Source organism: Sinocyclocheilus anshuiensis, unplaced genomic scaffold (assembly GCF_001515605.1).
Source record: "Sinocyclocheilus anshuiensis isolate Anshui unplaced genomic scaffold, SAMN03320099.WGS_v1.1 scaffold884, whole genome shotgun sequence".
Taxonomy (NCBI): Eukaryota; Metazoa; Chordata; class Actinopteri; order Cypriniformes; family Cyprinidae; genus Sinocyclocheilus; species Sinocyclocheilus anshuiensis.
Genome location: NW_015549614.1, coordinates 137,586 through 150,563, shown reverse-complemented (window position 1 = coordinate 150,563; position 12,978 = coordinate 137,586). Strand labels below are relative to the sequence as shown.

Sequence of the window (12,978 nt, the reverse complement as noted above, 5' to 3'; positions counted from 1 at the left end):
TCTGTTCCTGAGCATTATAACCCCAATTTGCTATTGTGTGCTGCGCATTTTACCGAGGACAGCTTCCACATCACGAGTGAGAAGTGCCGGATTCGTCAAAAGGTTTTGTTAAAAGACGGAGCATCAAGACTTTGTAAAAGAGCATAATAGGACCCCTTTAATATTATATTATTATTATAAAATTAAGTGAACAAAGGACCAAGTTCTTACTGATGCACTCTGGATCTTCATTTAAAATAAAGTTCATCCACTCTTTCCTAATATTGGGATCAGAAGGAAGGAAATGCAAAGACTGTGTCTTTCCATAACATGGCACTGAACAGTGTCTTGTTGTTTTTGGAGCCATCTTTATTGTTTGGTTTCTGGTAGACCTGCGTTTGCCGCTCTAGTTATTTACACTACATGTGCGAATCTGTGGGCAGGGCTAAACAGGCAGTGATGTAGAAGCAGGCCTTGATCTTATTCTGCAGAAGCGGTGTTTAGCCACACTATTACGTCATGAATTGGCACATTCCACAACCTGTCGTTTTGGCAGATTGGCTTCAATATAAGCTGTTTTTAGACTAAAGAGAAAGTTTTGAGTTCTTAAACTTACAGGATGTTTTTATAGTAAAATGACCTTTTATATGTCAAAAGATCAAGGGAATTTTGATTTCTCAGTTCATGACCCCTTTAAATTATCTGATATTTAAAAGACTAAATTAAGAAATTAATAGACAATAAAAAAACAGGACTGAAAAAAACTGCTGTGAATGTAGCCTTACAGACAACCTCCTCTCTCATAGTCTTCTACACTGTAAAACCTGGTAAGTTAAGAATACTCAAAACATTTGAGGAAACTTATTGCCTCAAAATATTTGAGTAAACAAACTCAATTTTTTTCGAGTTAGTAGAGCTTAAAATTTTTATGACAAGTGGGGCGGGGCTGAGAGCCATGGGAGCCAAGCCAAGCCTCGCTTCCATGGTCCCACCCCACTCATCACAATGATAATTATATACAACTTGCTTCCATTAACAGCACATTCATTCAGATCTTTATAGTTAAGTGCTAGCTAGCAACAGCACACTAGCACGTACTAATGTACTTATCTAAAGAACTCACAATACTTGCATGCAAATAGTCAAACAACATGCAGTATAAATAGTCTAAGTTTTGCTGTCCATCCTCAACCTAACCACAGGCTCTACTCTTCACCACAACGGTAACACTACAAAACCAACATAACAGAAACCTATGTAAATCCTAACATAACACAACATTTAAGTACTAACTTATGTCTCTCTATGTTAATCTTGTGTAAAAACACACAAAATAACACTTAATCTCTACATTTATTTTCCTTGTTGTCTGTTGCAAAGCATGCTGGGAACCAGAAAACACAATCATTTTAAGTTCACCTTACTACAACAACATTTTAAAATTTATAGAACTTATTTAAATTAAGTCCAATGCACTTTCATTATTATTTGAGTGAAGTTAACTCATTTCATTTAATCAATTTCACTGTTCGGTTTTACAGTGTATCAAAGACCTTGAAAATCGTTGCAGGATTGTCCCGATTAAAAAAAAACATCCCGTTATTTGAAGGAGCATAAGCCATGGGCGAAAATCTGATTTGAAACACCTCTTCTAAGGGGGTAGAAAAGAAATCCAGTAATCAGCACTGTGCTCTCTACAATTCAGCATGAAGGGAGAGTGTTTTTCCCTGCCTTTGCCAAATGCTACTTATTAGTCTTGTTGGCTCATAAAGGCTAAAAGGGGGGACGTGCAGCCTTTGATTTACTCTGTGCATGAAATGGGTGTGAAATTACCGGTGTGGTGTGTGTCTAAGAGGAAAACAAGCATATTTGAACATGACCTTGGAAGAGAAGCTGAAGGGTCGAAATGAACACAGCTGTGTTTGGGGAGAAAAGAACATGCTAACCTGTGTGAAAATGTGTATGGACGACAGACAGGTGCGCACATAACCAGCGGTAAATATAAAGCTGATACAGCGAACACAAATAAGACAAGTGCCATCCATAACTGTATCCTGTAAACCTCTAGAAAATGACCAGAATAAGGGAACTGAGCTGGGATTCGACAACCTTTAACCATAATTTTAACAACAACAGCAAACATACAGTGCGACCAGTGTAGCTTGATTCATTAATTGATGACTCTTCTGAACTGGTTCTTTTTTTTAACAAACTGGTCAAAATGACTCACTAATGAATCTTAAACTCATCAGCCTTAAATGGATCACTCAGCCACTCACTGAATATTACAGAATGAACATCTGACTCACTCACTGAACCACAAAGTCATAAACAACTCAAAAAAAAAAACTAACTATAACTATATTTCAAAGGTTTGAGATACTGAAATCAGTGTAAATGCTATTGCAAATGGCATGAGTTTGGAACAAGACTAATGAACTATAATATTTATTATAATTAGCAATTATGTGGTCCTTCCTCAAAAGTACAAAATCGAATTCTTGATGGAATCATTAAGAAACCAGATTTATTAAGTGGAATTAAATTCTTTAAGATTCTCATCATGACAGAAATTGCTGTAATTACTGTAGATCTCAGCAGTGAAGGTGGTAATAGGAGGTCCACACAGTTTTTTCTTACAAACGCTGTGTTAAGGGATTTAGTTTCCTTTCATCTATTTTCTCATTAATCTCAAGCCCACTTGCTTGAGACTTTCTTGATATTTTCTTAGTGTATTCCAGCAGGAGCGAGATGTTTTCCCTGGCCATCTTAACTGCGCAACTGCAATAATGTATCGCCAAGCCCAGATCGATCGGTCCTGATTGATACAGCCATGGATTCCTTAGCAAGCAATTTCAGCAACGGCTCAGACAAGAGCTACTACACAAAGGCAAGGCAGAGAGGAGTTTACTGCAGTTTTTAAAAGGACACGCATTGATTAGCATGGTCATTAGGACAGATGAATGATCCTATGGAAAAAACAAAACAAAACTCTACAGTACACAGAAGAGACCGAGAGCTGGAAGGACACTCATGTTAAAACAATGCTGTACGTTTACTCATCCAGATGAGTTATTCATTACATGGATCCTAGTTGATGAGAAACTAAATTCTACCATCAAAATATTAGCACAAATGTGCTGTAGGTGTTTCTCATCATGATCATTGCCTCTCAAATGTCTTTCCAGGCTCAGTATCAGCTCATGAAACACTAAATGTTAAAAGGGCCATTTCATGGAAGACATCAATTTTAATACACCAGTGAATTATGTTCACATGCTGCTGCAAAAATTAGACATTCAGAAATTGTACTGACACCACAACCATGAACACATTAAGGTTTGACTGTCCATGTCTATTGTACATATCAACACCTAATCATATTCAGATTTCTGGATCAAATGTGAAGAGGTTGGTTAATCATAACAGTGGTCATTTACATATAGCAGTCTTAAAAGTACAGAAGCAAACATTTTATACAATAAATTCAGTGCAATATTTTGGGTGCAAGAAACCTTTAAAAAAACGTATTAATTACAAACAAAATGCTACAAAAATTCAGAACATGGTCGCTTCATATGCTCTGTTTGTGAAGTTGAGAGCTTTGTATGTGTGTTCAGCAGTGTTTTGCAAAGGACCACCTACCTGCAATACTAGCAAAGATTTCGCTGACACCGATGAGGATGTACTGAGGCACTTGCCACCATATGGGTAGATCGGCTGCATAGTATGTAACTCCACCGAGTGACTGCGGGATGGGACCTTGTGTGTGGACAATGTCCAGCCTCTTCGTCTCTAAAATGCCTGAGAGGGGCAAGAAAGAGAGTAACAGAATAAAAGTATTAATAAATACCTCAGTCATAACAGTTCATAATCGCACTGATAACATTTTAGAAAAAGAGAAATGTAACAAGAATTTGTGTCATCTTCAAAGACGGCAGTGAAGAATTTCAGGTCCTCTGTGTATTTTAATTTGCAATAGATTTTAGCCTATATGTAATACCGGGGAGATTAATTGCTCCATATTTTAGTATTTTTGTCTTCTTGGTAAATGAACAGAAGTGTTAGTTATTCCTTGCTTTATTCTAAAATCTACTGATAGATCAATGGATGACGCATATTTTCTGTTTTCAAATAGTTTGAAAGAGCAATTTTGTGTTTACCATGTGCTATCAATAAATTGTATTATATTTGATACTTTAAAAATACAATTCCACTATACAAATGTACAGATTTGTAAGATCACTTGTAAGCTGGTGCATTTTTAATGGTGCATTAAAGAACAAAGAAAGGTAATCTAGGACAGGATAATGTATAGGCAGTATATACACATACACACTACTACTACTACATTTGTGGTCACTAAGAATTAAAAAAAAAAATTGTAAGAAATTACACATCAAGTTGATCAAAAGTGACATTATACTAGACACTTATAATGTTACAAACTAATGTAGATTTCTATTACAAATAAATGCTGTTCTTTTGAACTTTCTATTCATCAAAAATCGTACCACGGAGTATCACGATTTCCACAAAAATGTTAAGAAGCACAACATTGTTTTTGTGACACTGAAAACTGGAGTAAAGGCTGCTGAAAATGTAGCTTTGCAATCACAGGAATAAATTGTATTTTTATAGCACAACAAAACAGAAAGCAGTTATTTCAAATAGTAATAATATTTCACAATTTTTCTGTTTTTACTGTATTTCTGATCAAATTAATACAGCCTTGGTGAGTGTAAAAACCTTCCCAACCCTAAACTATTGAACAGTAATGTAAATTACAGTATATCAAAATAAAAATATAAAAAATTTTAATTAAATAAAATAAAATAAATAAATAAATACATAAAAAAATCAACTATTGAGCATGTGCTTTCTAAATATTGAAAAACTAGGTTTTGTGTGTGTGTGTGTGTGTGTGTGTGTGTGTGTGTGTGTTTCTGGCCCAGTGTGTCAGAGTGTTAGAGCGCTATCAAATACATGTGTGGATGTTTGGAGAGAAAGTGCATGTAACAGTGAATGAAAAAAGTATGAAGAGTCCATTAATGGATTAAGTTTCAGGTCAATGCCAGAGCTTCACACAGGTCAAAAACATCTTATCTCCCACACATAAAAACATGCTCGCACACACAAAATTATACCAGGCTGGGTTTAGCAGGTAATCAGAGTGGAGCAGAGATTGTTAGCCTGGACTATCTAAAAGCTTGATCCAATAATAACCATGTTGCAGGTGCCATTCAGATAACTCCTCATGGGATCCCTCCATCATACTGACATGCACATATTCTCATTTTGAAGGGTTTTGACCTTGTATTTCATATGCTTAAAACAGCAGTGGGTGATGCAGAGCATCTACAGCATGCCGCTAACTCAATGCGCTTCAGTTAACAAAACAGTAACTTTTTTTTCCCTCTCTTTCCTCTCATCTTTCATTCCCCCCTCCACCCCTCGCCCAAACACCAGAAGCGTTCCGCTCTGATCTGTGGCTGTGGTGTGTCAGATTTAGATCGGAATACAAATGATGCCTGGAATAAAACACTCTTTGGCTAAAAGTGTGACCCGCTGCAGATTACAGACCTCACTTCTGCACTTCCAAGAGATTCTAAACCCAGATTGAAAAAAAAAAAAAAAAACTTGACTTTTATATCTGGGGAAAATTGAACAGAAGTGGAACTGCCCCAAGGCATCGTCTGGTGTGTGGTGGGCGCGTGTGTTTGCAGCTTTGTTGTCGGAGCAGCTTGCCGTGGAAATGGCTGCTTCCTGAGTGCAGGACAACAAGTGTCCAGGTGTGTGGGCATCATCTGTGCCTGCGGGTAGGGTTGGCTTCAGAGCTATGCCACTGCCAAGCACCCATCTGTTTGGAAAATGTTGTGTAAATGTTGTGAGGAGGTTCTGGCAGTGGTATTTTAAAACCTACCTAAGCCCTGCTGGGTTCAGCTACTGGGTAGACTCGGATTAAAAGTGTTTCAATACACTCTAGTTAAAAGGCAGAAGCCGTGTGTGTAAGCACATAAACATACACACACACACACATCTGTGCAAAACCATTGAAGAAAATAACAGAAAAGACATGGCAATTGGATGACAATCCAATCTATTCCTGATAAATGGAAAAACAGTCCAACCCTATTTTTTTTTTTTCTTAGTGAATATCCTATTAGACTACACCCTAATATCCTATTATATACATATCTGCTTATAACTTTACATGCCTCTTGCAGCGTTTTTATAATAATAATAAAAATGTTTTAAAAAACACACAATAAGTGGTATCATGAAATGTGTTTTTCCTGTCGGTACTGCAGTGCTAATAGAGTCTCATGAACGTGCAGTCCTACACCGAGACCAGCAACACAAGTGTGAGTAAATGATGATTTCATTTTAATTTTTGGGTGAACTATCCCTTTAATTAAGTATTGACTTGGTATCAATACCAGTACTTTTGACAACACTAGTATAAAGCACAATCTGAATGATATTTGCACTAAGTGCAATAGCGTTAGATAGATAGATGCCATTTACACTGTAAAAGTGAAAGGAGCAGTATTTTCTTTGCACTATGTGTAAACAGTGTTACTGTAGATGCTATTTATACATAGTAGTGCAAGATACTTGAAAACGGGTGATCGAATCGGCAAAAACTTTGAAAACAACGTTCCTCAAAAACATATCATTTAAAACAATAATACATATTTCTGCAAAATCATGGAGTGTAGATTTCACCATCTACAGTCCATATTATTATAACAAGATTCACACTATCCAGATCGAAAGGAATCCAGAGAAGAAGAAAAAATAAATAATTAAAATAATAATAATAATAATAATAAAAAAGGGAAAAGGCTGAAACACTTAAAAACAGTAAATCTGAGACAGGCTTGCCACAAAAGTGGAAAGGTGTGCTGCAGTACACATTTCAAATTATTTTTGCAAAAAAATAAATCTATGAGCATAATTGTGTCACATTACAAACAAAATAAATATCTTTGAAGAGATACATTTTCTTTGTCGTTCCTGCTCCTGAGGTTTCATTCAGAAAAAATATGCAATTATTTATCATTATTTGTTGATATTTAATTTCATACACTTCCTTTACTCTTTGCATAATTGCCTGCAATTTACCTTTATGTTGTGTGTGCCCGCAGGTGACATTTGTGTGTGTGCGTATCTTGATGTACTCTGAAAAGTGAAACCGAGCAGAGCTTAAAAAGAAAGAAAAAGAAAGAAAGAGTGAAGGGGCACAGAAAGGAAAGAACTGCGTGATTACTATATGTTGGGTATTAATGAGGGGCACTAAAAGACTCATTTCCCAAGATATCTCATCTATATAATAAGTCCCATTAGTGGAACACATTATGTCACACACACATACACTCACCTCTACATGCATCTACACACCATGTCTAATAGTTCACCCTAACACACATACACACTTTTGCAGAATCCATTCACACATAGCAAGCATGCTTAAACCGTGCTTATTTCAGGTAGCGGTTTATTAATGAGTCAGTCTGTGTCATTGAGTGGGAGTACAAAGATGGGACGCACTCTCTCTCTCAAGAAGGAGAGCATGAGTCCCAAAGGTTCTCATTAGTTTGATCTCTACAATACACACAAACACACAAAGAGTGTGATATGAACGTGGTTTGCACATACTGATTCCACAAAAGTGTGCCAACAAGTTTCCCCTCGCTCTTGGCTAAATCAAAGCAACGGTTATTATTAGATAACATCTGTATTGTGCACTGAATACTAGACTTCCTTCGTGTTCAGGCTTTGTCATGCAATACCAAGGTCATTTTCTTCTGCATCATTTTAAAACAGTGGTTCTCAGCTGTTTTTGCACCAGGACCCAGTTTTTAAATTGGACATGGTGTGGTGACCCAAAATTGTCCTTAAAATCACATTCTGAAATGTACTAATTAGTTTATTATTACATTCTGTTTAAATGTCAATGGTTTTATGCTCTCATTGACATTTTATATGAACTTAAGTGCTTAGTTCACTCAAACATGAAAATTCTTTTGAAAATTCTGCAGTTTATTCACCCTCATGTCTTTCCAAATCCATAAATCTTTCGTTCATCTTCAAAACACAAATGAAGCTTTTTAATGAAGCCTGAGAGATTTCTGAAAGTCCAAAACTTTGATGCTTCAAAACGAATAAAATGCAAGAAAATGTCATCCATATGAATCAAGTGGACTTCTGAAGAGAACCAATGAAATTGTTTCTTGTGTGTCAAGCAAGCATGTTTGAGATTCCGTTTACCGGTGTGCTGATCAATGTTTATATTTGAATAAAAGCCGACATTAAATCCATTTATCATATGCAGACATAATCGCTTTATAAGACTTGGACTAAACTGCTCAATTCTATGGATTACGTTTACTTACATTTTATGAACTTCTTAAAGGGGACATCAGATGCAAAATTCACTTGTTTGCATTTGAATGTGCCTTAGCAGTGTGTGGACACAACCACCCTACAATGATAAAAATCCATTCACTCCTTTTTTTAATCACCATAAAACCTAAACACTCAATTATCAAGCCGTTTTGATTTTCTGAGCAGTAAATCATGGAGTGTAGATTTCACCATCTACAGTCCATATTATTATAACAAGATTCACACTATCCAGATCGAAAGGAATCCAGAGAAGAAGAAAAAATAAATAATTAAAATAATAATAATAATAATAATAAAAAAGGGAAAAGGCTGAAACACTTAAAAACAGTAAATCTGAGACAGGCTTGCCACAAAAGTGGAAAGGTGTGCTGCAGTACACATTTCAAATTATTTTTGCAAAAAAATAAATCTATGAGCATAATTGTGTCACATTACAAACAAAATAAATATCTTTGAAGAGATACATTTTCTTTGTCGTTCCTGCTCCTGAGGTTTCAAAAAATATGCAATTATTTATCATTATTTGTTGATATTTAATTTCATACACTTCCTTTACTCTTTGCATAATTGCCTGCAATTTACCTTTATGTTGTGTGTGCCCGCAGGTGACATTTGTGTGTGTGCGTATCTTGATGTACTCTGAAAAGTGAAACCGAGCAGAGCTTAAAAAGAAAGAAAAAGAAAGAAAGAGTGAAGGGGCACAGAAAGGAAAGAACTGCGTGATTACTATATGTTGGGTATTAATGAGGGGCACTAAAAGACTCATTTCCCAAGATATCTCATCTATATAATAAGTCCCATTAGTGGAACACATTATGTCACACACACATACACTCACCTCTACATGCATCTACACACCATGTCTAATAGTTCACCCTAACACACATACACACTTTTGCAGAATCCATTCACACATAGCAAGCATGCTTAAACCGTGCTTATTTCAGGTAGCGGTTTATTAATGAGTCAGTCTGTGTCATTGAGTGGGAGTACAAAGATGGGACGCACTCTCTCTCTCAAGAAGGAGAGCATGAGTCCCAAAGGTTCTCATTAGTTTGATCTCTACAATACACACACACACACAAAGAGTGTGATATGAACGTGGTTTGCACATACTGATTCCACAAAAGTGTGCCAACAAGTTTCCCCTCGCTCTTGGCTAAATCAAAGCAACGGTTATTATTAGATAACATCTGTATTGTGCACTGAATACTAGACTTCCTTCGTGTTCAGGCTTTGTCATGCAATACCAAGGTCATTTTCTTCTGCATCATTTTAAAACAGTGGTTCTCAGCTGTTTTTGCACCAGGACCCAGTTTTTAAATTGGACATGGTGTGGTGACCCAAAATTGTCCTTAAAATCACATTCTGAAATGTACTAATTAGTTTATTATTACATTCTGTTTAAATGTCAATGGTTTTATGCTCTCATTGACATTTTATATGAACTTAAGTGCTTAGTTCACTCAAACATGAAAATTCTTTTGAAAATTCTGCAGTTTATTCACCCTCATGTCTTTCCAAATCCATAAATCTTTCGTTCATCTTCAAAACACAAATGAAGCTTTTTAATGAAGCCTGAGAGATTTCTGAAAGTCCAAAACTTTGATGCTTCAAAACGAATAAAATGCAAGAAAATGTCATCCATATGAATCAAGTGGACTTCTGAAGAGAACCAATGAAATTGTTTCTTGTGTGTCAAGCAAGCATGTTTGAGATTCCGTTTACCGGTGTGCTGATCAATGTTTATATTTGAATAAAAGCCGACATTAAATCCATTTATCATATGCAGACATAATCGCTTTATAAGACTTGGACTAAACTGCTCAATTCTATGGATTACGTTTACTTACATTTTATGAACTTCTTAAAGGGGACATCAGATGCAAAATTCACTTGTTTGCATTTGAATGTGCCTTAGCAGTGTGTGGACACAACCACCCTACAATGATAAAAATCCATTCACTCCTTTTTTTAATCACCATAAAACCTAAACACTCAATTATCAAGCCGTTTTGATTTTCTGAGCAGTATGACGTCATATTGCACAAGCCCCGCCCACGGCCACTGACGGACTGTCCCATATTAGCATATTTCGCCCTCAGTCAGTTGTACGCTGTCTGCCATTTTGTCCACGCTCGAGCAGCTGTAGCCACAACAATGTTTTGTAAGCAATTCAGGTGTTTTGTAGTTGGACATAAAAGTGAACATAAGAGTCTTCATTTTCTCCCGACATCAGAGCCACTGAGAGGGGTTGGGTGAGCAGTAGCTCATTATCATTTAAAGAGACATGCACTGAAATGGGTCGCTGTGAACAGAGCTGTTTTTGACATGGTAAAAAGGGTATTGTTTTACACGACCATTGAGTTGATTCATAGAGAAGAAAAAAGAATCATACCAATTTGTGGAAAATGGGCATCCGATGTCCCCTTTAAAGCATCATAGTTGGCTGAATGGACTCTCAATGGAGGAACAGAAATCTGTCAGATTTCATTTAAGAAATCATTTGTATCTGTATTTCATTTATGTTTCGAAGATTGTACACAATTAAATGCTTAGTGGTTGTTTAGTATTTGCATTAACATTTCTTTGTGTTTAAGTTTTTACTATTGAAAGACAATTGAAGTGCAAAGTTAACTTTTTAATAGCCAAACTTTAGTTTACATCACAACCTGGAAAAAGGGAAGAAAAAAAACTTTGCTACTTTCAATTGCATGTCAGACATAAATAGAATTAGCAGGTAATGACTGACCATTTTCTTGGACAAAAAATGTATGCTTGCCCCTGAAAACAAGATAAATGCATTCATGTTTTAGTCTGTTTTCCAAGAAGAAAAATATATACACATGTGCTAAAATTGTACTTTGCTTTTAGGAATACTCTAGCCTGTAGATGACCTTAAAGCTAACAGACACGGAATAAAAGCCACAAAATCCCAGTTATTTCAGGGGGCTTTAAAACAACAATTACTTGACTTACGTCTTCAAGTTGCTGGACTGTTATTAGTCTGAATCAGTCAGTCCTTGAAACATATGTTGGTGTGCTGTATAGTGCACACAAAATTGGCAAGAGCATTCTCAAAACTTCAGCCTACAATCTGATTGATTGGCTTTACTCAATTTCCAGAAGTGCTTCAGGGTGCACAGGTTTTTATCAGTAAACGAGGAAATGTTGTGTTTACAAGATCTCAGGCCGTTGGAATGAGTGCTTCTGAGAAAGACCTAGAAGGTAGATTTGGAAAAGTTTGTCACATTGAAATTTTGAACACGTTTACATGCACAACCTCACACTGATCATGTTGTACACAATTGACAGTAAGTTAAAATTAAAATATTGTTTGACAGATCACTTAAGTCTCTTCCTTTCTATATACAATGTGCACTACACTGCTCAAAAGAGTGACTACACAAAACTAGAACATGTCAGACATCAGTCATTTTGGTCAACAGGTACCAGTATATTAAAGTGGGAGTAAATCAAGTGAAGTAAACACCTGAAAACTGCAATCATGCAGCAAAGCGCTTGACGTCAAGCTCTCATTATTTTGACTGTTTTGAGTTTTTCTGAACTTTGTGGTGTTTACCATTTAAAGAATCCCTCATGATGACTACAAACCCACATTTATTCAGTTTGATGGCAGCTGAGACAGATGAGGAATTTAAAAATGTCTAAACTCTCTCTCTCCCTCACGGTGCAGAGTTTGGCAGGGGTTTAAAAGAGTCAGAGAGAGTCAAAGACAGACAGGGTGGGAGAGAAAAATATTCATACTTTCCCCACACTCCAGAGCGCATCTCCCAAAACTCATCTCACTCAAAGAGCACTTTAGTCTGAAATATGTCAATGTCTGGACGCAGCGCACACTGTCAGGCTGACTAAGCTCGGTTTAATCCACTGGGCAGAGCTGGAATTGGACTGGGGTGCTGGGCGCAGTCAAACTGAACAATGAGATACTGCCGACCTGTCAACGGTGTCTTCTTCTACAACCTCCGAACAGGCACTCCACGACTCTCTCAATGTGCGAATCGAACTTTCGTGTATGTGTGGACACATTCTTAAAAAGTGTTGTCTTAGTAGCGAGGCATCAACTGTGTACAGAACTTCAGACAGACATACGAGCGAGCCAAAAACACTTGGAAGGAAAATGCTGAAGTTTTGGAAAGAGATTGCTGTGCCTAAAAATCTAGTGAGCCGCCTACTCAAAGAGCTTTATTTGCACTTCTGTTGTGAAGGCCATCTCAAAACTGTAGTTAGCAAGATTATGCTACCATCTAAAATCAGGGCTCAACCTTAAGGATTTTTTTTTTCTGTTGGCTCAGTCGGGACGATAATGCAGCTTTGTACAGCCAATATTTTCATGGCACTACAAAAACGAAATGTTATTAATGTGTGGCAGAAAGAAATACTTTCTATTAAACATTAGATTTATTTATTTTGAAAAGAAAAAACAAGCAAATTAAGAGATCCTGCACTTTCTGACTAATCAATTTCCCTCATTTTATAAATAACGATTTTTTAATTATTCAAATAATAGTTTTTAGTCAAAGAAACACTTCAGAACTAAGAATAAATAGGGGGAAAATTATATTA

The 12,978-nt window shown here is 36.5% G+C and overlaps 1 protein-coding gene across 3 annotated transcripts in view; it reads right to left on the bottom strand.

Moving 5' to 3' along the window:
• LOC107659270 (solute carrier family 15 member 4-like) overlaps positions 1-12,978 on the bottom strand; it is a 47,402-nt gene that overhangs the window by 17,032 nt on the left and 17,392 nt on the right. For 2 of the 3 annotated variants that reach the window (XM_016448154.1, XM_016448153.1), the window contains exon 7: positions 3,625-3,783. In XM_016448154.1, the coding sequence (XP_016303640.1) occupies positions 3,625-3,783 (159 nt within the window). Of the gene's footprint in view, positions 1-2,891; positions 2,949-3,624; positions 3,784-12,978 lie in introns of those variants that run through there. The other variant, XM_016448155.1, reaches the window with a different exon arrangement.